The sequence below is a fragment of the Chiloscyllium plagiosum genome, chromosome 23, assembly GCF_004010195.1.
Source record: "Chiloscyllium plagiosum isolate BGI_BamShark_2017 chromosome 23, ASM401019v2, whole genome shotgun sequence".
Taxonomy (NCBI): domain Eukaryota; kingdom Metazoa; phylum Chordata; class Chondrichthyes; order Orectolobiformes; family Hemiscylliidae; genus Chiloscyllium; species Chiloscyllium plagiosum.
The window spans coordinates 15,326,805-15,353,125 of NC_057732.1; the positions used below are offsets into that span (position 1 = coordinate 15,326,805).

Sequence of the window (26,321 nt, forward strand, 5' to 3'; positions counted from 1 at the left end):
CTGTGGTAGTTGTGGATGTGGGTGTTGTTGGAACTGTGGTAGTTGTGGATGTGGGTGTTGTTGGAACTGTGGTAGTTGTGGATGTGGGTGTTGTTGGAACTGTGGTAGTTGTGGATGTGGGTGTTGTTGGAACTGTGGTAGTTGTGGATGTGGGTGTTGTTGGAACTGTGGTAGTTGTGGATGTGGGTGTTGTTGGAACTGTGGTAGTTGTGGATGTGGGTGTTGTTGGAACTGTGGTAGTTGTGGATGTGGGTGTTGTTGGAACTGTGGTAGTTGTGGATGTGGGTGTTGTTGGAACTGTGGTAGTTGTGGATGTGGGTGTTGTTGGAACTGTGGTAGTTGTGGATGTGGGTGTTGTTGGAACTGTGGTAGTTGTGGATGTGGGTGTTGTTGGAACTGTGGTAGTTGTGGATGTGGGTGTTGTTGGAACTGTGGTAGTTGTGGATGTGGGTGTTGTTGGAACTGTGGTAGTTGTGGATGTGGGTGTTGTTGGAACTGTGGTAGTTGTGGATGTGGGTGTTGTTGGAACTGTGGTAGTTGTGGATGTGGGTGTTGTTGGAACTGTGGTAGTTGTGGATGTGGGTGTTGTTGGAACTGTGGTAGTTGTGGATGTGGGTGTTGTTGGAACTGTGGTAGTTGTGGATGTGGGTGTTGTTGGAACTGTGGTAGTTGTGGATGTGGGTGTTGTTGGAACTGTGGTAGTTGTGGATGTGGGTGTTGTTGGAACTGTGGTAGTTGTGGATGTGGGTGTTGTTGGAACTGTGGTAGTTGTGGATGTGGGTGTTGTTGGAACTGTGGTAGTTGTGGATGTGGGTGTTGTTGGAACTGTGGTAGTTGTGGATGTGGGTGTTGTTGGAACTGTGGTAGTTGTGGATGTGGGTGTTGTTGGAACTGTGGTAGTTGTGGATGTGGGTGTTGTTGGAACTGTGGTAGTTGTGGATGTGGGTGTTGTTGGAACTGTGGTAGTTGTGGATGTGGGTGTTGTTGGAACTGTGGTAGTTGTGGATGTGGGTGTTGTTGGAACTGTGGTAGTTGTGGATGTGGGTGTTGTTGGAACTGTGGTAGTTGTGGATGAGGGTGTTGTTGGAACTGTGGTAGTTGTGGGTGTGGATGATGTGGGAACTGTGGTAGTTGTGGATGTGGATGTTGTGGGAGCTGTGGTAGTTGTGGTTGTTACTGATGTTTTTGGGGTAGCTCTTGTGCTGGGTGTAGGGTGCTGACAGCAAACTCTTATCCTGTAGTCCAAACACATTAAACTGCTTTCGGATGCCTGATGACTGTAAGTACAAACAAGTCCTGTTTCTTTATCGCATGTCACGTTATCTTTCATCTCATTGATTGGGCGCTGGGGAAATTTGAGAGCCTCACACTGAATGTCTGTAATTTTATAGGGATAGAATGGACACAGAGAACTTGACATTTGGTTTAATAACTCGGTGTCTGCTCTGTTTTGCAGAGTTGGTGTGTTTTCATTAAACCATGGAGACCATTCGCCTTTACATCCTTCTGTAAGGTAAAAATATGACAGAAAACAACACAATCAAAAACAAATCCATTATTACAGAATGTGTTTCCAGTCTTTGCTGAGTATTAGACAATGCCAATTTATCATGGAATTGAAGGCTATTTTTACTAACTTTAAGTCTAAAAGCAATCTCTAGAATCCAAAAGAGTTTTTTGAGTCACTGCCATAGAGTTTTGTTCACTAAGTTTTTTTCTTTGGATGTGGGCATTGATAGGAAGGCCAGAATTTGTTGTCAATTTTCCCTTGAATTGAATGGTATACTGGATCATTTCAATGGACAGTTAACAGTCAACCAACAAATTGCTGTGGAGTCACGTGTAGGCCAGACCTGAGAAGGTTGGAGGATTTCCTTCCTTAAAATATATTAGTGACTTGGATGGGTCTTTTAACAATAGCAATAGTTTCACCATGGTTGAGACAAGCTTTTCATTCCAGATATATTAATAATTTAAATTCCAAGAGCTATTTTGGTGCGATTTAAACCTGGGTCATCAATGTAGTAGGCTACCACTACAATAATGCAATGACATTACCATCAGGCTAAATTCTCTCCAACAAGCATGAAGAATTAATTGGTTTTCTTGCCATCACATGATTCCCTCTTTTGGGAGTGATAGCTCATTTTGAGCTGTGCCCATATGAATCAAAGGACCCTGAAACCAAACTATTTGCAGAGGTGTTTTCCTTGCACAAAAATGAATTGAATCTATTTTGTAACTCAAGATTCAAACCACCACACTCTCTGTGCAATCCAACATTTGACTATAAGGCCATTGCAATCATCTCCAATTTGTCCACAGAATCAGGCTGCTCCTCATTTGTTTGTCCTGGATAGAGTCTTTATCTCCATTCATGGGAGACTTTACCCTAAACAGCGGAAAGTTTTTTCAGGGATAGGAAAGTGCATCAGTATTTTGTTTTATTGTGAATAGGCAGGCCAATAGTTATTTTACTCTCTGGGTCTGGTAACACTATTTCCTTGCAAGGCCACCTTGTCAACTAACACATTATTAATTACGTTTGTTCATTCAAGGGATTGGAGATTGCTAGCCAAGCCAGCATTTGTCCCTCAGTCCTAATCATTCTTGTGTGGTTGGTGATGAGCCACCTTCCTGAGTTGTTCTAGTCCATCTTGGTGATGCCATCAGGAAGACAGTGAAGCAATGCTCTCCTTCCACTTGCTGTAATCTAGTCTAATGCATTCGCTGCTCACAATGTGGTATCCTCAACGTTGGGGAAACAAAATGTAGATTGGGTGACCACTTCACAGAATACCTACCTTCAGTCCCCAAAAAAGACCCTGAGTTTCCAGTTACCTGCCACTTCAACACACCACCCTTTACCCTGGCCATTATCTCAGACTTAGGCTTGCTATAATGCTCCAGAGAAGCTTAGTGCAAGCTGGAAGAACAGCATCTCATTCTTCATTTAGAAACTCTGCAGCCATCTGGACTCAATACAGTATTTTTAGATTTTAGATTACTTATAGTGTGGAAACAGGCCTTTCGGCCCAACAAGTCCACACCGACCCGCCGAAGCGAAACCCACCCATTCCCCTACATTACCTAACACTACGGGCAATTTAGCATGGCCAATTCACCTGACCTGCACATCTTTGGACCGTGGGAGGAAACCGGAGCACCCGGAGGAAACCCACGCAAACATGGGGAGAATGTGCAAACTCCACACAGTCAGTCGCCTGAGTCGGGAATTGAACCCGGGTCTCTGGCACTGTGAGGCAGCAGTGCTAAACACTGTGCCACCGTGCCGCCCTCAACAACTTTATGGCTTGAGCTCTCCCAATTCTTTACCCCATTCCCCACACACCAGGTCTTGTTAACCATTATCAGTCCCCATTAATGACTATCCAATCTCCTAGCCAGTTTGTTACCCATTCCTTTGTCTGCCCAATTACCCTTCTCTCTCTTTGGGCTCTCTCCCCACCTATTGTTGAGAGTAATAGAATAATAGAGACATATAGCATGGAAACAGACCATTCAGTCAAACTTGTCCAATGCTGACCAGATATCCCATATTTTCCCTGGAGTAGGGGAGTCCAGGACTGGAGGGCATAGGTTTAGGGTGAGAGGGGAAAGACTTAAAAGGGACCGAAGGGTCAATATTCTCTCAGAGGGTGGGTGTATGGAATGAGCTGTCAGAGGAAGTGGTGGAGTCTGGGACAATTACAACTTTTTAAATGCTAACAAATGGGACCAGATTAGGTTAGGATATCTGGTCAGCATGGACGAGTTGGACTGAGGGGTTTGTTTCCGTGCTGTGCATCTCTGTGTCTCAATGACTCTTATTAGTCCCATTTGCCAGCATTTTAAATGTTGTAATTGTAACTGCCGACCAGATGTCCTAACCTAATCTGTTCCCATTCGCCAGCATTTGGCCCATAAACCTTTCCTATTTGCATACAAAACCAGATGTCTTTCAAATGCTGTAATTGTACCAGTTTCCTTTGGCAGCTCATTCCATACATGCACCACCCTCTGCATGAAAACGTTGCCCCTCAGGTCATTTTCATATTTTTCCACTTTCACCGTAAACCTCAGCCCTCTAGTTTTGGACACTCCCATCCCGGGGTAAAGTCATTGTCTATTTACCCTGTCTTTGCTCCTCATGATTTTATGAAAATCTACAAGGTCACCCCTCAGTCTCCGACATCCCAGCCAATTCAGCCTCTCACTATAGCTCAAATCCTTCAACCATGGCAACATCCTTGTAAATCTTTTCTGAACCCTTTCTGTTTTTACAACTTTCTTCCTAAAGCAGGGTGACCAGAATTTCATACAATACTCCTAAAATGGCAGAACCAGTGAATTGGAAAACAGCAAATGTGACACCTGGGATTAAAAAGGGCAGTAGATGAAAGATGGGGAATTATAGATCGGTTAGTTTAACGTCTTTAGTGGGGAAGATGCTTGAGTCAATTATCAAAGAAAGAATAGCAAGGCATCTAGATAGAAATTGTCCCACTGGGCAGATGCAGCATGGGTTCATAGAATCCTTATGGTGTGGAAGAAACAAGCCCTTCAGCCAACAGATCCACACCGACCCTCTGAAGAGTATCCTACCCAAATCCATTCCTCTACCCTATTACTCTACATTTACACCTGACTAATGCAGCTAACCTTCATATCCCTGAACTCTATGGGCAATTTAGCATGGCCAATTCACTTAATCTGCACATCTTTAGATTGTGGGAGGAAACCGGAGCACCCGGAGGAAACCCACGCTGACACAGGGAGAATGTGCAAACGCCACACAGACCACTGCCCGCGGCTGGAATTAAACCTTAGTCTCTGGAGCTTAATTAATCTTTTGGCATTCTATGAAGACATTACGGACACTGGACAATGGGGAGCCGGTGGATGAGGTGTGCCTAGATTTCCAATGAAAACATCCATTTTGGTTGGAATATCAGTAAAAATGGCTTATTACTTGAATGGTAAGAAGTTGCAGCATGCTGCTCTGCAGAGGGACCTGGGTGTCTTTATGCATGAATCACAGAGGGTTGTTCTGCAGGTACCACAGGTAATTAGGAAAGCAAATGGAATTGTGTCCTTAGTTGCTAATGAGATTGAGTTTAAATGCATGGAGGTTATGTTGCAGCTATATGGGGTGCTGGTGAGGCCACACCTGGAGTGCTGCATGCAGTTTTAGTCTCCTTTCTTGAGAAAGGATGTACTGGCACTGGAGGGGGTGAAGAGGCGGTTCACTAAGTTGATTTCAGAGGTGGGGGGGTTGGCTTATGAGGACAGATTGAGTAGACTGGGATTATATTCACTGGAATTTAGAAGAATGAGGGGGAATCTTAGAGAAACATAAACCAATGAAGGGAATAGATAAGATAGACGTAGAGTGGATGTTTCCACTGGCAGGTGAAACTAGGACAAGGGAGCATAACATCAAAATTAAGGGGAGCAGATTTTGGACTGAGTTGAGAAGGAACATTTTCACCCAGAGGGTTGTAAATCTATGGAATTCCTTGCCCAGGAGGTGGTTGATGCTGCTTCAGTAAATGATAGACTTTTTTTGAACAATGAAGGAATTAAGGGTTACGGTGAGAGGCGGATAACTGGAACTGAGGCCACAAAAAGATCAGCCATGATCTTATTGAATGGTGGAGCAGGCTCAAAGGACCAGATGGCCTACACCAGCTCCTAGTTCTTATGTTCTTATGAACCAATGTCCTAGACATCTGCAACCTGATGTCTCAACTCCTATACTCAATGCACTGACCAATAAAAGCAAGCAAACCAAATGCCTTCTTCCTCCCCCCACCCTATCTTCTGCATAAAAACCAACATCTTCTGAGCTATCATCAGTTCTGAAGAAGGGTCACTTGACCAAACGTGTTAAATCTGATTTCTCTTCACAGATGCTGCCAGAACTGCTGAGCTTTTCCAGCAATTTCTGTTCTTTCTGATTTCTAGCATCCACATTTCTTTTGGTTTTTATTTGGTGATAGGTAGTATACCCATAGTATTTTTAGGAAGAGATTTCCAGTGTTTTGACTCAGTTACAGGGAAAGAACAGTGATGTAATTTCAAGTCAGGATAGTATAGGGTTTTTAGGTGGTCGTCTTTCTGTACCCTTGTCCTTCTAGCTGGTAGATGTTGTGGGTTTAGAAAGTGCTGTTGGACGAGCCTTGATGTCCTGTTGCATTCCTATATACAAAACACAATGCTGCCACTGTGCATCGGTGATGGACAGAGTGAATGGCTAAGGTGGTAGGTTTGCTGGCAATCAACTAGGCTTCGTCCTGGATTGTGTTGTGCTTCTTGACTGTTGCACTCATTCAGCCAAGTGAAGAGAATCCATCACATGTCAGACTTGTGACTTATAGATGGTGGAAGAAAGTGAGTACTGCAGATGCTGGAGATCAAAGTCAAAAAGTGTGGTGCTAGAAAAGCAAGCTGGTTAGGCAGTATCCAAGGAGCACAATGCTTTTGGGCATAAGGTCTTCTTCAGGAATGTTTCCGATGAAGGGCTTATGTTCGAAACATCGATTCTCCTGCTCCTCGGATGCTGCCTGACCGGCTGTGCTTTTCCAGCACCACACTTTTGACTTCTCGATGGTGGACAGATTTGGGGAATTGATAGATGAGTAACGCAGTGCAGAATTTCCAACTTCTGATCATGTAAAGTATGAGCAGCAGCAGAACATTTAGCCTAATGAACCTACATTGCTTTTTAATAAGATCATAGCTGATCTGAGTGGCAGCCTTTATGCTCTAATCCTGTATGTCTCCCATAATCTGTGTCAATCAAAAATCTAACTCAGCCTTCAATATAGTTAATGAGCCAGCCTTCACCATTCTCTGTGGAAGACAATTCCAAAGACTATTGATTCTCTGAGAGAATAAGTTCCTCCTCATCTCTGTCTAAAATTGCAGACAGCTTTTTAAAAACTGTCCTCTCTAGTTCCAGATTCCTCCAAGAGAGGAAACATCCTTCCAATATTTACCCTGTCAAATCCACTCTTGAATGCTGCAAGAAGATTGTCTCACATTCTTCTTCACTCCAGTGAATATAGTGCCAAACATTCTTTATTGAACAACCTCTTCATCCCAGGAACCAGCCAGGGACCTTCCCTGACCTGCTTCCACAGAAGTGTATCCCTCAGTAAGTAGATTTCTAAAAGGAATGTCATGTTTAAGTAATTAACTGTTGCTCTTCTGATGAGATAACAGAAAGAGCCAATGAAGGTAATGCTGTCTATGTGGCGTACATTGATTTCCAGAAGGTGTTTGACACAATGCCACACAAGAGATGTGTGAGCAAAGCTATAGGTCATTGAATACAAGGGATAGTGACGCTGTAAATAAAAACTTGTCTGACTGATAGAAAATAAAGGGTAACATCAGGGATACAAATCTAAAGGAGGCATGGATGTATAAGGACTTGGGGACACGTGCACATATCATTAAAAGTGGCAGGATAGGTAGAGACAGCTATTAATCAAGTTGATACTGTACTTGCTGTGTTAATAATAGGAAGAATAGAGTACAAGAACAAAGAGGTTGTGCTGAACTTGTATAAAATGTTTATTCAACTTCAGCTGAAGCATTGTGTAAAGTTCTGGCTGCCACACTTTTGGAAGGATGTGAATGCATTGGAGAGAGAGTAGGAGAGACTTACAAGAATGCTTCTAGAGATGAGAAACTTCTGGAATAAGGACAGATTGGAGAGATTGGGCAGTTGTCCTTAGAGAGAAGAAGGCTAAGGCAAGATTGATGGAGTTTTTCAAAAACTAAGAGGTGCTTAGACTGAGTAGATATTAAAAAATGGTAAATGAAAAGCTGAAAGAGCTGTGGATGCTGGAAATCGAAACAAATACAAAAACAGAAATTGCCGAAATACTCAGCAGGTCTGGCAGCTTCCGTGGACAGAAGTTTTAATGACAAAAAGAGAAATTACTGGAAAAGCTCAGCAGGTCTGGCAGATTGAAGAGTCACTGGACCTGAAACGTTAACTCTGATTTCCACAGAAGCTGTCAGACCTGCTGAGCTTTTCCAGCAATTTCTCTTTTTGTCATTAAAAAAAATGGTTCCTCGTTGTAAAATGATTAAGAATATGAGGGCACAGATTTAAAGTGACTAGCAATAGAAGCAAATATGAAGGGAGGTAAATTTCTCCAGGGGAGTGGTTCAGGTCGGGAAATGTGCTGTCTGGATATTTGGTAGAGGTGAGTTCAATCAAGGCATTCAAGGGACCATTGGATATTTATTCAAATAGAGACACTAAGTAAGGGTACATGGGAAAGGTAGGGGAAATGTCCCCAAGTCATGATGATGCTCGTTTGGAGAACCAGTGCAGAAACAATAGGACAAATTGCCTCTTTCTGCACTATAATACTTCTGGCAGTCTGTAAAGTAAATACATACACTTCAGATGCAGTCTCACCATTACCTGTAGAGCTTCATTGAGACTTCCCTACTTTTGTACTCCACCCCCACCCTCATGCAATAAAGACAAACATTCCATTTACTTTCCGAATTACTTGGGCATTGATGTGGTAATTATTTGTGATTCTTGTACAAGAACAACCATATCCATTTGCATTATAGTTTTCCAAAGCCTCTCTCCATTTAAATATTAAGCTTCTGTGTACTTCCTCACATCTTCCACTGCTGCCTCGCAGCGCCAGAGACCCGGGTTCAATTCCCGCCTCAGGCGACTCTCTGTGTGGAGTTTGCACATTCTCCCCGTGTCTGCGTGGGTTTCCTCCGGGTGCTCCGGTTTCCTCCCACAATCCAAAAATGTGCAGGTTAGGTGAATTGGCCATGCTGAATTGCCTGTAGTGTAAGGTGAAGGGGTAAATGTAGGGGAATGGGCCTGGTTGCGCTTTGGCGGGTTGGTGTAGACTTGTTGGGCCGAAGGGCCTGTTTTCACACTGTAAGCAATCTAATCTAATATACTTTGCCTGCTTACATCAATATTTGCAAAACTCCCTCACAATCTCCCATTGTATCCTCCTCACAGCAAGCTTCCAACTTATAGTCACCAAATGCAGCTACAATACAAGTCATTGTATAAATAATTGAAGCGCAGTATTGATTTCTGTAGTTGTCCACTAGTTGCAGTTTGTAACCCGGAAGTAACCCATTCATCCCAATTCTCTGTTAGCTAATCCTCTAACCTATCAGCACAATCAAAGGCCCCCATTTCCCACCCAACCCAACTATCAATACCATCACCTCTGATATTTTGCTGTAACCTTTTATGAGGCATCTTATTAAATGTCTTTTCGAAATCCAAATGCACTGCATCTCCTGCATGCTGCTTGTTGCATCTTCAAAGAACTCTAATAACTATCTCAAACACAACTTCCCTTTCATAAAATCATGTTGTCTCTGCCTTACTATATAGTGGTTAATGATTTCCTAAGCCTCCTTGAAAAATCGATCCTAACATTTTCCCAACAATAAATATTATACTAACAATTAGAACATAGAACAATACAACGCAGAACAGGCCCTTCGGCCCTCAATGTTGCGCCAACCTGTGAACTATTCTCAGCTCATCCCCCTACACTATTCCATCATCATCCATGCGTTTATACAAGGATTGTTTAAATCTCCCTAATGTGGCTGAGTTAACTACACTGGCAGAGAATGTGTAACTTTTTCGAGCTTCTTTTCTTAATTGGTCAATGTACAGTATGGATTTGTTTTTATATATTAAGTGGTTTGGTGCAGGTAGATATAATGGCCATTAAACATTGGGCTCATTACAGCCTCACGGTTTTCCATCTGTGAAGGTTAGTTATGAGCAGTGCATTGATCTCTGTGCCTGAATTTCTGATATCCAGATTTATCTTGCAAAGTTGCTGTCTGTAAGTTCAAGCTATGAAATAAACACTGTTTTTATGTGAAACGATTATTACACAATAACTTCCCAAGAAAGGTTATGGATGATCAATAAATAGTTAGTAAACCTCAAATCCCATGAATGAATAGTGATGATGCTGGACAAAATTGAAGTTGCCAGTTTTGTTCGATGCTCTAAATGTACCTTAAAAAATAAAAAGCATAATATTTCTGAAATATGTCATGATGCTATCTTGAGGAAAAAGAAGATTAACTTAGATTTGCTGGTAACGGATAATTATTGTGTTTCTCAACTCTATTTTTATTGTATTTAACTTTAAAGATAAAAGTAAAATATTACTGACTTTTCATATTAAAAAGCAATAAAGAGAATATGTGAGATTTTGCTTCTGCAATTTTCCATTCATTATTGTAAATTTGCAATTCTTACTGCACTTTTCATAGGAGCTGCAAGGTTGGTTTGGACTAAACAGCTCAATGAAATGCATTTAAGATCAACCTTCTACAACAGTAATCCTGATATCTCTTACAGGTACAACATTTATACAAGTGTTCAATTTGATATTTCATCTGAAGAGTTAACCTCCAATAAGGCTGCACGCAAAAACAGAAGTGCAGTTAAAACCTGCAATTATCTAATCCTCAGGATGAGCATAGAGTGACAATCATTCAGCAAAAAGTAAGAAATATAGCTCTGAAGTTCATGTGCTGGAAAGAATTTCAGCCTCTACCATCATTATCCCTAGCTTCATGCTACATTATTTTGGACTCCTTGGTGGATGGCTCTGTTGGTTAGACAGCCGGATTAGATCAGACTGGTGGCAACACATGGGGTTTGATGCCTATTCTGGCTGGAATGAATTCAGTACCTGCCTTTTTGCCTAATTCATGATGGGGGTCTTGGTGCTGTGCTTTGATCTGCCTTTGGACAGAGAAAGCAAGGAAATCATAACCACTGTGCTGCCACACCTGTTGTATAATATGCATATATATGCCTGACTATGCCTGAAACTCATTAAGTGTGTTTAAAGTTTGGGTGCTACTGACTGAGATGAAGTGACAAGTGGTATTTATATGTAATAATTCAAGAAACAAATGCAGAATGTAAAAAAAAAGTAATTCTAATGTTTGTTCACATTGCTGAGATCAGTTAATGCTCAAATCCGTGGACTGTTTATTCCCAGTCTTCCTCATTGCGTATTGAGGGGCTCACATGCTCACCACATTTAATTCTAAACTTCATCATTCTAGAAATGGACAATGAAAGTTAATTATTTACCTTTCTGCCTTTGGTGCCATAATACTCTGTAATTCATTGATAATAAACTTGAAATTGTTCAATCACTTGTTTCATTAAGGTGGCCAGAATTTGAACCTTTCTACACAAGTAATAGTCTCCACTGAAAGCTAGAAATTGTCTAATCACCATTTAATTTAGTTTTGCATTGAAGGTACAATATAATGGGCCAAATCAATAAACCTTACAAATCAGCTTCTTCTATAGAATCTATGTTCCTCAAAAATTGCACTAAAATTAGTTTTACAATTAGTTCTAAAAGATTGTTAGAAATTGTAATAACTTTATTGCTGATTAAATGCTGTTCATTAATTGGAAATATTACATTCATAAGATTGCAGTTGTTTAAATATGAACACTAATGTCAATTTACTGATCTTGAAGATTATTTTATTTTTTGCAATAGTTATGTGCTTGTTAGTCCATGAAAAGAATGGGAGAAATTGCCAATTGGAAGACAAAGTGAAATCTGTATATCTTAAGTCACATGGTCATCTGAAATCATATTTTCTAGATATGGATGTCCATGGCACATTACACACAAAGGGGACTAAGTTATCTTGTTTATTTATGCACTTCCTTTCAATGTTTGTTTAGTGACTTTTTAAAAAAAAGGCTTTGGAAAAAGTGGAATTGCTCATTTCATCTACTTTTCTTTGCTGAAGATTACGTCTCTGTGTAAGTATCAGTTCCATGGAATACCCACTGTACGTTATCTGTAAGGCTGGTCAGTGGATGCTATTGTTTGATGAAAATACACATGCATGCCTAACAATACATGTTGAACCATAGCAACTAGAAACTAACTTTATCTGCCGAACCTATCAATGCATTAATCAACTGCGTGCCTGTGTTGATTACGTTCATTTAGGAATTAATCTGGCTGCTTCACTTCCTGTAATGCAATTGTTTGCTGTTTAAATCTATTGAGCCAGCAGCAATCACACACACGACGTTTGATAACATTCACAACTTGCCATCGAGATGAAACCACAGACAATGTTAACAGAATTGTAACATCAAACACCTTGTGTGCACTCTAGTACATCAAGTATTGTACTAAGATTTGTAGCAATAATTTATAACAATTTTGTAGCCATTGCTAGTGTATTAATGTTGCTGTAGACTTAATAAAGGACACAGTTACCTGTACAGATAATTTTTCCATCAATGCAGGCACTGTAACAGAAAAAAACGGTTTAAGTATCATAGTTTCAGACTCCACTACAGCATTTCTTTAGTTTGTTTTACTATACTCCAATTGAGCAAAGTGTTTAAAGCTATAAATAATGGCTCACAATTGTGTTTTTAAATTCCCATTAAAAAAATCGAAAGAATAAAAATACCTTGCTGCTTAACAGCATTGCAGAATTTATTTTGATGTGTAAAGATAGAGTTTAATGAATATATAGATATGTTTTGGAGGTGTGAGCTGTGATGTCACTGTGACTTTTGTGTTCTGCTAAGAGATTGGGTACAGTACAACATGGAGCATGCACCTTACCATCATGTACAGTGTATTATTAGATGTTGTTTAACAATAGTATCTCAATCTAGCCTGAACTTCTTAAAAAAACCCAAAGAAACCCCAAGAGGAACAATATTTTTAATCAGAATATGATAATATTTAAGATTCTTGACATTTTTGTCTGATCACCAATGTTTAATAAGGTTTCAAGGAACTCTACTGGGGTGGAGTTAAATTGATTTGGGTTCAAATTATTAAGGTAATGAGAATCTATTGAAATACTTCCCTGACTACTCATTTTATAAAGTTCCAGCATTATTTAAACATTACATTGTTCCACAAGCTGTCTACCTGCCAATCAACTTCATTAAATTTTCAATATTGTATTGATTAGCAAGAATGTGTCTTAAATATATCTGTATGGACATCATACCAATTACTGCAGTCATTGCTTTTTTCACCAGGTTCCAGTATTTTTCCATTATAATAGCAAGTGCAGTCAGACATGTTCACACACTTCATTTTGTTTTCATCCAGATAAGGAGCATTTTCTGGACACTTTGCATAACAACCTACATTAAACAGAAAGTAAAAACATCAGTGTGATGCACTGCCTGTACTGTTTTCCAATCCAAAATGACCATAAGAAAACCTGCTAATGATAAAAACCTGAAAGTAAATAAGTAACAGTAACCTGGCCATTTTCTGTTTCAGATGCTGGCTCATCTGTTGCACATCTCAACCATTTTCAGCTTTCATATCTGAATTATATCTGCATTTACTGGTTGTTACATATGTTATTATAAAGATTTTAAAATTTTCTCAAATACTATTTTGCTCGCAATTTTTAAAAGACTAAATCTTTCTTTCTACATTATTTGAAAAAGTATTTTGTATTATGCAGAATGCACTGGATGTTTGGAAATATGGGTTACTGATAGTTATTATATATGATTAATAAGTGAGTAAAATTTTCCACGATTGTTAAGCATGAATGCATTTTTCGATAAAAGTAACATGCATTTTGTCACAAAGCATAGTGGTTTCAATGTCTCTTCTTACCAAATATAAATGATACCAATGGTAGCTGAATGGTTCTTTGAATATCCAGTCTGCTGTGTGATTACAATGCTTGCAAGGAAGGCTGCTATTTTCGTATGGTGAAAAACACCTTTAATGGGATCCTAGCTTGCCTAGTTTATGGCATTCTGAGACATCAAATAAAGAAATAAGGTGGTTTCCATGAGAAATGTTAGTATGCCCGTGGCCACAATCATGTTTTGCTCATCCCTCACCTTTTCGGTGGCCATATTGCCCATGCCCTGTGTGGATTCAGTTGAAGAAAATTCAGAAAGGGACATCTGCCATTCAGGTCAGTGATGAAGTGCTAGATTTCCAAGCTGCATGCATAATTGCACCTGGAGAGTTGCTTGATACCAACTGCTGTAATAGTATAAGCTGTTTACTAGAATGTTAGGTGTGATTTTAAGAATATTTTTTATTTGTTTCTCAGCTGCATTTTGGGAATGCAAATCTTAGCAGGACTTATACACTTAATGGTAAGGTCCTAGGGAGTGTTGCTGAACAAAGAGACCTTGGAGTGCAGATTCATAGTTCCTTGAAAGTGGATTCGCAGGTAGATAGGATAGTGAAGAAGGTATTTGGTATGCTTTCCTTTATTGGTCAGAGTATTGAGTTTCGGAGTTGGGAGGTCATGTTGTGGTTGTACAGGACATTGGTTAGGCCACTGTTGGAATATTGCGTGCAATTTTGGTCTTCTTCCTATCGGAAAGATGTTGTGAAACTTGAAAGGGTTCAGAAAAGATTTACAAGGATGTTGCCAGGGTTGGAGGATATGAGCTATAGAGAGAGGCTGAACAGGCCAGGGCTGTTTTCCCTGGAGCGTTGGAGGCTGAGGGGTGACCTTATAGAGGTTTACAAAATTATGAGGGACATGGATAAGATAAATAGGCAAACTCTATTCCCTGGGGTCGGGGAGTCCAGAACTAGAGGGCATAGGTTTAGGGTGAGAGGGGAAAGATATAAAAAAGACCTAAGGGGCAACCTTTTCATGCAGAGTGTGGTACGTGTATGAAATGAACTGCCAGAGGAAGTTGTGGAGGCTGGTACAATTGCAACATTCAAAAGGCATTTGGATGGGTATATGACTAGGAAGGGTTTGGAGGGATATGGCCGGGTGCTGGCAGGTGGGACTAGATTGGGTTGGGATATCTGGTCGGCATGGATGGATTGGACTGAAGGGTCTGTTTCCATACTGTTCATCTCTATGACTCTATGAGGCTCTGTGAATGGGAATGTTGGAAACATGAAAGCATTGAACATCTGCAAGGTGGTATTTAATTTATATTAAATGAGAAATTTAGTTCTCAAATAAATCAACAACTGGTGCATTGCTAATTTGAAAGGAAAACAGATTGGAAGTATTATTGAGTCCTGCATAAGTTCCTTACTTCTTGGTTGCAGAGAAAATGTACAAATTCTAGCTTAAAGTACACCTGGACAATTAACTTTCAAAGTTGAAGTCCCATATACCTTTCTGTAAAGGAAATGTGAAATATCACTTTCTTGTCACCGATGGGTTTATTTTCCTACACAATCAGGTCTTAAAAGAATAGGATTTTGAAAATACTGTGTGCTTTTTTTGTATACCTAAGCAGTTATATAGAATACATTTGGTGCCAAATATCAATATCCTCAGATATGATCAATCAAGCGTTAAATGCAAAAGCATAAAGACAGTCATAGGAGTTTAACGAGGCTTGTTAACTAATTGACTCACATATACTGCTTTCAGCCTCACAGTGCTCGAGACACAGGTTCAATTCCAGCCTGAGACCACTGTCTGTGTGGAGTTTGCATATTCTCCTCGCGTCTGTGTGGGTTTCCTCGGGGTGCTCTGGTTTCCTCCCACAGTCCAAAGATGTGCAGATCAGGTGAATTGGCCATGCTAAATTGCCCATAGTGTTAGGTCCATTAGTCAGGGGTAAATGTTGGGGAATGGCCTGGTTAGGTTACTCTTCAGATGGTCAGTATGGACTTGTTGGGCCAAATGGCCTGTTTCCACACTGTAGGGAATCCAATCTAATCTAATTAATATGCAGAAAAGAGAGGGGACAAGAAATCCCATAGTTTGGAAGATTCCTGGTGCTCAGTGAAAATTTCAGATTGGCGGATTGATTTAATGTGGGGGATACTTCAGGGATTCAATTTGGATTTGGTTTAGAGCCTTGAGATGGTTCCCACATGAAGTTTTCTGTGTGTGACTGACAGTCCTTCTGGCCTGGGTATTAATGCCATAATTAATGCCACGATTTCACAGTCTGTGTATTAGGTGAGCACTCCCTGAGGGCTGGCCAATTAAATGACTGTGCCCCGAATCCACTGACTTCAGTTGGGTCAGCAATAGAAATGGCCAGTGTCTTTACCACTGAGGTCAATTGGAGCAAGGATTGCTAACTCATAGGGACTTTCTCATTGCTTTGTGTAATGTGAATGAAGAATAATGAAGAATGAAGAATGCCCTTCGTCTAAACTCTTAGATAATATCATAGAGAATAGCCATTAACCAAAAGAAGAAAATATAGGCTTGAGTTCAAACACAACCTTCAAGAATTGCAGAGTATTTCTTTCCAACGCTATGTTCTGAGCATGTTTTTTGTGTTAATGTTCCACATGGCTGATAATGCCAACTCCATTCACCAGGTGTGTTATAGTAGTCACAATACACAGCTACAATATAAAAAGGAAATACATTAGCAGCAATTAATTCAATCTGAAATATAATTGCCATTCATATAACGTCTGATCAAAACATGTGAGAAAGTCATCACTATGTCTTATTATAAGCTGAAATAAATCATAAACAATCATAATTTATGACTCAAACATCACTTATACATTTGCTGTTATAAAACATATTGAATTCGACACAATCGTTGATAATACAATTAAATAACAAGTGGCTGGCCTTCCATCATTGCACAGTTAATAGATTTTTTTAACTTACGACATCGTTCTGGGGTTCTCCAGTCAACACAAACACCAGCTTTATTACAAGCTTCTGCATACACTGCTACAGCGGTACAGAAACCCAGATATTTCCCTTCCAAGTCACAGGCACAAGCCTCCTGGACACAGGCATCATAGAATGGAGTTGGGTCAACCTGATAAAGAAATGTCAATTTAATATAAAAACAGGAAAGAAAGGATGAATTAGAACAATTGTTGAAGTGTTTGCAGGAATGGAGAGAGAAAAGTCTACGGTGGATTTTTAATGTAGTTGAGCTAGGTGGGGGAGATATTGCAATAAACAGAGATATGCTTGCATGATGCTGGCCTTGGTTCATTGATGTTACTGAGGTCTGTCAGGGAAAAGATTGTGTGTTCAAAGCCCATTCCAATGGCCTGAGTACATAAGCAGGGCTAACACTGTGATACAGTCCTGGGAAGTGCTACGTTGTATAGAGTTTTGGATGAGACATATTGACACCCTTTATTTCCTTTCAGGTAGACCTAAATGATTGCATGGCATTATTTGAGGAAGAGTAGGTGAGTTTCTTTTATGGTTTCAGATACTCTTTATCCCTGAATGTATATCGTTGGAGAGAAACAGAAAAACAGGCAGTGCATCTTGTTTCTGTAGTATTAAGCTATTTTGAAATAATGAACAGTTTTGACTTGATGAAACAAGTAAGGAATTAAATTCTATTATATTTAATTGAGCTAATGATCAAACAGTCTTGTTAGGAAACAAATCACACAGCCCAGATCAAACGGAAAGTCAGAGTTTTATGGTTTTGTTACCCTTTTATGGTTTAGGCTAATGTGAATTTAGGCTAACACATGAGAATATTTTGAGATAAAATAACTTTATTCAAGGTAATTCCTCTGGCAGCACCATACATTCCATACATGCACCACCTTTTGTCTGTAAAACTTGCCTTTTAAGTTCCTTTTAAATCTTTCCCTCCTTAACCTAAACCTATACCTTTTAGTTATTGACTCCCCAACACAGGGAAAAATATCTTGTCTATTTATCCTATCCATGCCCCTCATGATTTTGTAAACCTCTATAAAGTCACCCCTCAGCCTCCGACATTCCAGGGAAAACAGCCCCAGCCTATTCAGCCTCTCCCTATAGCTCATACCCTCTAACCTGGCAGCATTCATAAAAATCTTTTCTGAACTTTTTCAAGTTTCGCAGCATCCTTCCAATCGGAGGGAGACCAGACTTGCATGCACTATTCCAAATGTAGCCTAACCATTGTCCTGCAGAGCCACAGCATGACCTCCCAACTCCTATACTCAATTCTCTGACAAACAACATACTAAATTCCTTCTTCACTATCCTATCTACCTGAGATTCTCCTTTAAAGGAACTATGAACCTGCACTCCAAGGTCTGTTTGTTCAGCATCACTCCCCAGGACCTTACCATAAAATGCATAAGTCCAGCCTTGATTTACCTTTCCAAAATGCAGCACCTCACATTTATCTAAATTAAACTCCTCAGACCATTGGTCCATCTGATCAAGATCCTGTTGTAATTAGATTAGACTACTTACAGGCCCTTCGGCCCAATAAGTCCACACAGACCCGCCGGAGCGCAACACACCCAGACCCATTCCCCTACATTTACCCCTTCACCTAACACTATGGGCAATTTAACTTGGCCAATTCACCTAACCTGCACATTTTTGGACTGTGGGAGGAAACCGGAGCACCCGGAGGAAACCCACACAGACACGGGAGACTCCACACAGAGAGTCGCCTGAGGCGGGAATTGAACCCGGGTCTCTGACGCTGTGAGGCAGCAGTGCTAACCACTGTGCCACCGTGCCGCCCACAAATCTGAGGTAAACTTCTTCAATGTCCACTACACCTCTAATTTTGGTGTTGTCTGCATACTTACTAACCATACCTCCTATTGTCACATCCAAATCATTTATGTAACTGACAAAAAGCAGTGGACCCAGCACCGATCCTTGTGGCACTCCACTGGTCACAGGCCTCCAGTCTGAAAAACAACCTGCCACCACCACCCTCTGTCTTCTACCTTTGAGCCTGTTATGTATCTAAATTGCTAGTTCTCCCTGTATTCCATGTGATCTAACCTTGCTAACCAGTCTCCCATGACGAACCTTACTAAACACCTTACTGAAGTCGATAAAGATCACGACCACCCTGCTCTGCCTTCATCAATCCACTTCATTACTTTTTCAAAAAACTCTGTCAAGTTAGTTTTCCCAGGTACAAAACCCATGTTGACTATCCCTAATCAATCCTTGCTTTTCTAAATACATGTAAATTCTGTCCCAAACGATTTCCTCCAACACCTTGCTCACCACCGATGTCAGACTCACTGGTCTGTAGTTCCCTGGCTTTTCCCTGGAATGAGTTGCCAGAGGAAGTGGTGGAGGCTGGTACAATTACAACATTTAAAAGGCATCTGGATGGGTACATGAATAGGAAGGGTTTAGAGGGTTATGGGCCTTGTGCTGGCAAATGTAACTAGATTAATTTACAATATTGGTTGGCATGGATGAATTGGACCGAAGGGTCTATTAGATTAGATTACATTACAGTGTGGAAACAGGCCCTTCGGCCCAACAAGTCCACACCGACCCGCCGAAGCGAAACCCACCCATACCCCATACCCTTACCTAACACTACGGGCAATTTAGTGTGGCCAATTCACCTGATCCTGCACATCTTTGGACTGTGGGAGGAAACCAGAGCACCCAGAGGAAACCCACGCAGACACGGGGAGAACGTGCAAACTCCACACAGTCAGTCGCCTGAGGCGGGAATTGAACCCAGGTCTCTGGCGCTGTGAGGCAGCAGTGCTAACCACTGTGCCACCGTGCCACCCTTACATGTCTATGACTCTTTAATACAACTATGATTTAAAATAGTATACTTTTGTAAGTTTGAGTGTGTGCCAGGACTATGGGGTATATATGGATATATATTTTGGAAATAGGTTCTGAATTGAAGTTGCATTGATCTTTTCAAATGTTTTAGGATGATAGTTAATAACTAGGAAGTGACACGCCATATTTACAGGCAGACACAGATTGAATCCATATTGTTGCCATCTTATTTTGTGAAAGAACTGTAGCATTGGTAAGCTAAGAGGTACACATGGTCATAAGAGAATGTATCAAAGAATGTATCAGGAGAGAGTAGGAAAATGTCAGTAAGGTGATCATTGGTTTGTTTAAAAGCAATCAGGAATTGAGCATAAACTAGCTAGGCGATCCAAAATTGAGCCTTAACTGCCTATACATTAGAGTTCAGTATATCTCTGATCGTGCACAGGGTGTAGTGGTTAGTAAGAGTTACTGAGGCCTGTTTCTAAGCACAATAAGGAAGACTGGGGATAAAAAAAAATTTAAAATAAAAGAACATGAGACATGTGTTTAGTCCATTAGTGTCACACACTGGTTTCCCAAAGTGAATGAACTGAAAATTATTCCTTTTATTAAGTACAGGTTCTTTTGTACTTGTTTTGATAAACTTTAAAAATTCTATAAAACTTGCGAATATTTATACTTGGAATAGGGCTAGTAACCAATCAGGACTAGTGAACCTTTTAAGTTGGCTCTATTAAATTCAGCATGAAATTATAATTGGCTTGGTTCTTGCCACTAAAGTTAAAGTGCACTCTAAATACTGAAGCAATCTTGTTGTGTTTAAACTCGTAACTGTGATTTCCTACCCTACAACAATGATTAAATAGTTGAGCATTTAAGCTGTTCTATGGAGCACTATAGAGATGCAAGCTTTAATTTCTTCATGGAAAAGACCAATCTTAAATGAGTCTTATGCAAATGTTTGAATCTTTACTTGAGCTGCCAAGTGTATTCGATGTCCATTACAAATGATGTAGATCCCATCAGAAGAGTTACCTTTCTATGGCATGCTTGAAACTCGACAGTTTTAATTATGCCACACTTCCTCTGTGCCCATGCTAAACAATAAGGGTTTCGATCACATGGTGATGTTTGATTGACTGTATCTGAGCAGGCCATACATTTCCAACTGTTTCCAAATTCCACTGCACTGGTCACCAAGGAGTTGCCTTTTGTAGTTAGATCATCTGAAACATCATCATTGAAGTTCCCACACAGACCACATACATTGTTCTGTAAAAAATGGGATCATGGGAAAACAAAAACCCTGTAGCATTATCCGATTCATATGAAAAGAGATGCATGCTTTCTTCAGAGCACTGTATTTTAAAAAATCCAATATTGTACACAGATTTACTTTAAAAAAATTACAAAAACTAGTTTATATAATTTCAGAGCAAATTACTGTAAATGCTGGAATCTGTACTGAAAACAAAAAGATGCTGAAGATCACAGCAGGTCAGACAGCATCCATGGAGAGAGAGCACGCTAATGTTTTGAGTCTAGATGACTCTTCATCAGAGCTCTGACTTTAAACGTTAGCTTGCTTTCTCTCCATGGATGCTGCCCGACCTGCTGTGATCTTCAGCATTTCTTTTGTTTTCAGTGTATACAGTTCTTATTTTGCAAGTAATTAGTGAGAAAGCCTGTGCTTATAACAGATTTGCAAGTTTATGGTTGGAAGTAGATCTTCATTAGAAATAAATGAGGATTGTAAATTAAACTTCCTGAGGTCCTCTGACAGTTTTGAGGGTGGAAAGAGTTTGGTTGACTCATATTGAAGTATGTGGTCGAGAGTGTGTTGCTGCAAAAGTACTGCAGGTCAGGCAGCATCCGAGGAACAGGAGAATCGACGTTTCGGACATAAGCCCTTCATCAGGAAATATTCATATTGAAATGTATTGATTTGAATTTTCTCCTGCTCTAATTGCAAACAGAAACAACCATTTTAAAAGTTTACACAAAACTGGAGAATCATGCTTAATAAAATGCCATACTTCCTCTGTGCCCCTGCTAAACAATAAGGGTTTCGATCACATGGCGATGTTTGATTGACTGTATCTGAGCAGGCCATAGATTTCCAACTGTTTCCAAATTCCACTGTGCTCCACCATGGTGGCTCAGTGGTTAGCACTGCAGCCTGACAGCACCAGGGACCTGGGTTCAATCCCTGCCTTTGGTGACTGTCTATGTGGAGTTTGCACATTCTCCCCGTTTTTGTGTGGGTTTCCTCCCACAATCCAAAGATGTGCAGGTTAGGTGGATTGGTCAGGCTAACTTGCCCATGGTGTTAGGGGCATTAGTCAAGGGTAAATATAGGGAATGAGTCTGGGTGGGTTACTCTTTGGAGGGTTGGTGTGGACGTGTTGGGCCAAAGGACCTGTTGTGTAATATGGGGATTTTAATCTAAAAATGTTATGCATAATTGTAAAATAAACTTCAGAAGCAGTTGTTTATTGATGAAATGACTCCAATATATTTTCTGCTAATGGCCAATAGAGACAAATATGGATATGATGATTTTCAAGCTTACTTTCTTTCAAACATACTTACTTTCCATCTTGAATCCAGTGTGATTGAAAACCTAGTGCTTTTGTCCCATATCACGGTGATTCCATGAGAAAATTGCAGGATCAAATACAGCCCAACAGTATGGCGAGAATAGAACTCATTTGTGCACTGGGTTTGATTTGTAAACTTCTCAACTGTTTCCACATGGTTATCAGTTAGAATGAGTTGCTTACCCTGTACAAATACACATGAAAACAGAATGCTCTAGAAGGTGTCTGGGTGTTTTATGTTTGCAGTAACTACAGGTTGCACATATTTAAAGTCTCATTCCAAAACTGAAAGAGATAAACTAAAATTAGTGGAAGCAAATCACCTCAATTAAAATCCTGATATTTCTTGAACAAGTCATTCCCCTTTCACAACAGGGAACACTTTCAGTGAGTATTTGGAATGTGCCTTTTCGACGATTACATTGGTCCTGAGAACAAAACAATGAATTCAGGATTGGATTACACAATGCAAGATGGATGATACTTATTCAGTTTGTATTTATTAAACCTGCAACACAATGCTGTTTGAAGAAACACAAGACTCTGGTATAACTAATGATTTTCTATTTTCAGTTACCTGGCTTGCAGGTGGACTGTGATGCCATTGAAAGAGACCCCAAATGTAACGGATTATTTTCTGTAATCTAGGCAGAGGGAAGCATTTGAAGAGAAAGTGAGGACTGCAGATGTTGGAGATCAGAGTCGAAGAAAGTGGTACTGGAAAAGCACAGCCGATCAGGCAGCATCTGTGAAGCAGGAGAATCGATATTTTGAGCATGAGGTCTTCATCAGGAATCAAGCTTCCTGATGAAGAGTTTATCCTTGAAACCTCAACTCACCTGCTCCTTGGATGCTGCCTGACCTGCTGTACTTTTCCAGCACCATGCTCTTCAAGAGGAAAGTATTTTTGTGTTTCAGTTGATTCTGCCAGCACATGATTAGTATGTGAATACTGCTGGAGTAACTGAGTTGATTTTGATGTTTTTTTTCCCCAGTGGCAATTACATCGGTGTGATAAAATCATGGCTGAAAATGTGTTGCTGGAAAAGCGCAGCAGGTCAGGCAGCATCCAAGGAACAGGAGAATCGACGTTTCAGGCATAAGCCCTTATTCAGGAACTCCTGAATAAGGGCTTATGCCCGAAACGTCGATTCTCCTGTTCCTTGGATGCTGCCTGACCTGCTGCGCTTTTCCAGCAACACATTTTCAGCTCTGATCTCCAGCATCTGCAGTCCTCACTTTCTCCTCGTGATAAAATCATGCACAATTTTAACATTTTGAGTTTATGCACACCTCAACAAAAATATATTCACAGTTTCCATCATAGACATATCTTTTTCCATCAAAAGTTACATAGTGGCCATCGCCATAAACTTCACAGGTCTTCGGGCATTCCTTGTGAGTACAATTCCACATTCCTGCCTGGCATGTGCTGCAATATTAAGAACAGGGTGCAATGACATTATTCAGTGACACAAATAGTTTTTGATATATAATTGTACTTTGGGTTAACATTTGTTTAACCTTACCATTTATTGCAATCTCTTTGAATTTGTCTGCCATTACTGTAAACTTCACCACTAAATAAACAAGAACAGTTTTCACGAGCAATGCAGTTTCCATCATAATCTTCCACAAGACCAGGGGGACAGACACAGCCAGACACACATGGACTCTGATTGTGGAAAAGACCAAAATAGCTTCAAAGTGTTTTCACGGAGGTCTTTAAAATCTACTTAAATCTTTGTCTATAAAATGTTTGGCCCCAAATGACTTAAACTTTAAGCCTCTGTATTGAGTTTAGAATTCATAGATCATCAGAACAAAATGGCCAAACTTGTCAACATTAGTGTGTCATACGTCCGACTTGCACTACAACTGTAGAACGAGAAAGTGATTATTCAGCCCATTGTAACTATATGGCAGAAAAGAGATCATGCAGCTTACTCCACTTCTTATATAGTTCTGGAGGTGATGCACTTGTATACTTTTTAAATGTGCTGAAAGTTTCTACTTCTGCCAAACATTCAGGAACTGAGTTTTGGAATTGAGCAAAATTACTCCTCAATTCCCCTCCGGACATTAAATAATTTATTAATATTAGACACATTTTGTGTAATTGCCCAGTTCCGTGTTCTGCAAATGGAAACAAACGTGAGTCACGTTTGGAATGATGGAAGTCACTCACGCATGGTGTATTCAGAGTTCGACATGTTCGCTCACACAAGTTTTCAGCAGAAAGAGCAGTTTCACTGTTACAGTTAATGAACACTTTCCCATGTGGACAATCTGAAGAAAGCAATATGTAAAAACAGCTTGTAAAATGACCAATCATCAATGCACTATGGAGTTCAATTCATGTGCTATTTAGTATAGGGAGAGCTTGTGTAATTCTTAGTTACCTGGAGGACGGGAGGTCGTTATTTCTGGAGAGCAATGAAGTTTTCCATCTTGGCAAATGCTGAGTGTGAAATACTAATTAAAGTAGATTTTGCATGTAATTACCTTTTACATTTTTGTAAAATTATGAGAACCTACTTACCAAGATCGGCCGTGCATATTAATACTCTGCCCTTTCTCCAGAAATCGCTCTGCTGCATAACATAAGCAGTCAGGCCTGTCCACACAGGCTCCGTTTTCATCCATGTACTTTCCCACAGGACAGCCACATCCATAAACTGGAACATCATGAACGCCACAGGTATAATCATTCTCTGATAATGATCTGCACGTGCGGTTACATGTTCTCATGTCATTCTCAAAAACCTGAGAGTAACTGCATGAGTTATCTAGAAACAAATAAACAAGCGATCATTCATGAAATATCTTTGAAAAAGAATAATGCATTTTGCATGTCATAACATTTGACTGAATGAGGATATGATTGTTAATACCAAGACATTATATTGCATTTTAGAGTTCTCCACTGCAATTCCTCTATACACAGCAGGATTTTGAAGTTCAAAAAAAATCAAAGAACTGCAGATGTTGGAAAACAGAAACAAAAACAGAAATTGCTGGAAAAACTCAGCAGGTCTGGTAGCATCTGTGGAAAGAATTCAGAATTAATGTTTCAAGTCCAGTAACCCTTCTTTTGAAACATTAGTTCTGCTTTCTCTCCACAGATGCTGCTGGAACTGCTGAGTTTTTCCAGGCTTTTGGCTGTTGTTACCTTTTGTTAAAACTGTGAACCTTTGACCATACTTTCAATAAAGAATGCTTATAATCTGCTTAAAGTGTGATGTAAGAAATGCTCCCCCTGGGGCTTTTTAAAGTATTTTCACACATTGGTGAGTTTAAGGATTTGTTTTTCAATCAGATGTAGTGTAACAAAACCATTATGAATCAAATTTAGAAGGAATGATCATTAAGTTCTGATATTTATTTTCTTAATTGTATACCTTGTAGATAGACAGCATTATAAATGTATGTTTAAATAATTTGAACATTTTGCTATAGAAAGGATGTTGTTATACTCAAGAGGATGCAGAAAAGATTGACAATGATGTTGCCAGGACAGGAGAGTTAGAGTTATAGGGAGAGGCTAAGTAGGCTGGGGCATTTTTTCCCTGGAGCGTCGGAGGCTGCGGGGTGACCACATTGAGGTTTATAAAATCATGAGGGGCATGGATAAGGTGAATAGCCAAGATCCTTTTCCAAAACTGGAAGGCATAGGTTTAATGTGAGAGGGGAAAGATTTAAAAAGGACACGAGCAATAACTTTTTCATACAGAGGATGGTACATATATGGAACTTTCTGCCAGAGGGGAAGTGGTGGAGGCAGGTATAATTGCAACATTTAAAAGGCATCTGATGGGTATATGAATAACAAGGGTTTTAGAGGGCTATGGGCCAGGATGTCTGATTGACATGGACTAATTGGACTGAAAGGCCTGTTTCTGTGTTGTGTGAGTCTATGACTGTATAAGTAAGCTTCTATTTAAATTTAGCATTGCATGAGTTGAAAATTCTAACATTAATTTTAAATTAATGATAGATCTTTGGACAAGGGAAGCCCTGTTCACCACTGACAAATTAAGAATATTTAAATTGGCTCATGCATTGTTTTCACTTTCTCCAAGTGTAATATGCTTTCAAGAAAGCCAATGACTTTTAAATGTTGACTGTTTCCTTTAAGGTGCCATAAAGAAAGTGCAGCAATATTTTTACATTCATCAACGTAAATGGGGGGCG

At 40.0% G+C, this 26,321-nt stretch overlaps 2 protein-coding genes across 2 annotated transcripts in view; both read right to left on the reverse strand.

Annotated features, from left to right (window-relative positions):
* Positions 1 to 127: 127 nt before the first annotated feature.
* On the reverse strand, positions 128 to 766 carry LOC122561646 (integumentary mucin A.1-like; the record flags this gene model as incomplete). Its single annotated transcript, XM_043713600.1, has 1 exon — positions 128 to 766. A coding segment is annotated over one exon (639 nt), but the record flags the coding sequence as incomplete, so codon positions are not given.
* Positions 767 to 1,021: 255 nt separating this feature from the next.
* LOC122561445 (mucin-19-like) overlaps positions 1,022 to 26,321 on the reverse strand; it is a gene marked incomplete at its 3' end in the record, with an annotated part of 64,790 nt that continues 39,490 nt past the window's right edge. Inside the window, exons 18-30 of the mRNA XM_043713188.1 lie at positions 24,670 to 24,916; positions 24,530 to 24,588; positions 24,316 to 24,416; positions 23,657 to 23,802; positions 23,421 to 23,559; positions 22,451 to 22,555; positions 22,120 to 22,311; positions 20,563 to 20,799; positions 16,660 to 16,816; positions 16,257 to 16,382; positions 13,066 to 13,204; positions 12,312 to 12,343; positions 1,022 to 1,506 (exon numbers count right to left, since the gene is read on the reverse strand). Coding sequence (XP_043569123.1) covers positions 1,022 to 1,506; positions 12,312 to 12,343; positions 13,066 to 13,204; positions 16,257 to 16,382; positions 16,660 to 16,816; positions 20,563 to 20,799; positions 22,120 to 22,311; positions 22,451 to 22,555; positions 23,421 to 23,559; positions 23,657 to 23,802; positions 24,316 to 24,416; positions 24,530 to 24,588; positions 24,670 to 24,916 — 2,165 coding nt within the window. The remainder of the gene's footprint in view (positions 1,507 to 12,311; positions 12,344 to 13,065; positions 13,205 to 16,256; positions 16,383 to 16,659; positions 16,817 to 20,562; positions 20,800 to 22,119; positions 22,312 to 22,450; positions 22,556 to 23,420; positions 23,560 to 23,656; positions 23,803 to 24,315; positions 24,417 to 24,529; positions 24,589 to 24,669; positions 24,917 to 26,321) is intronic.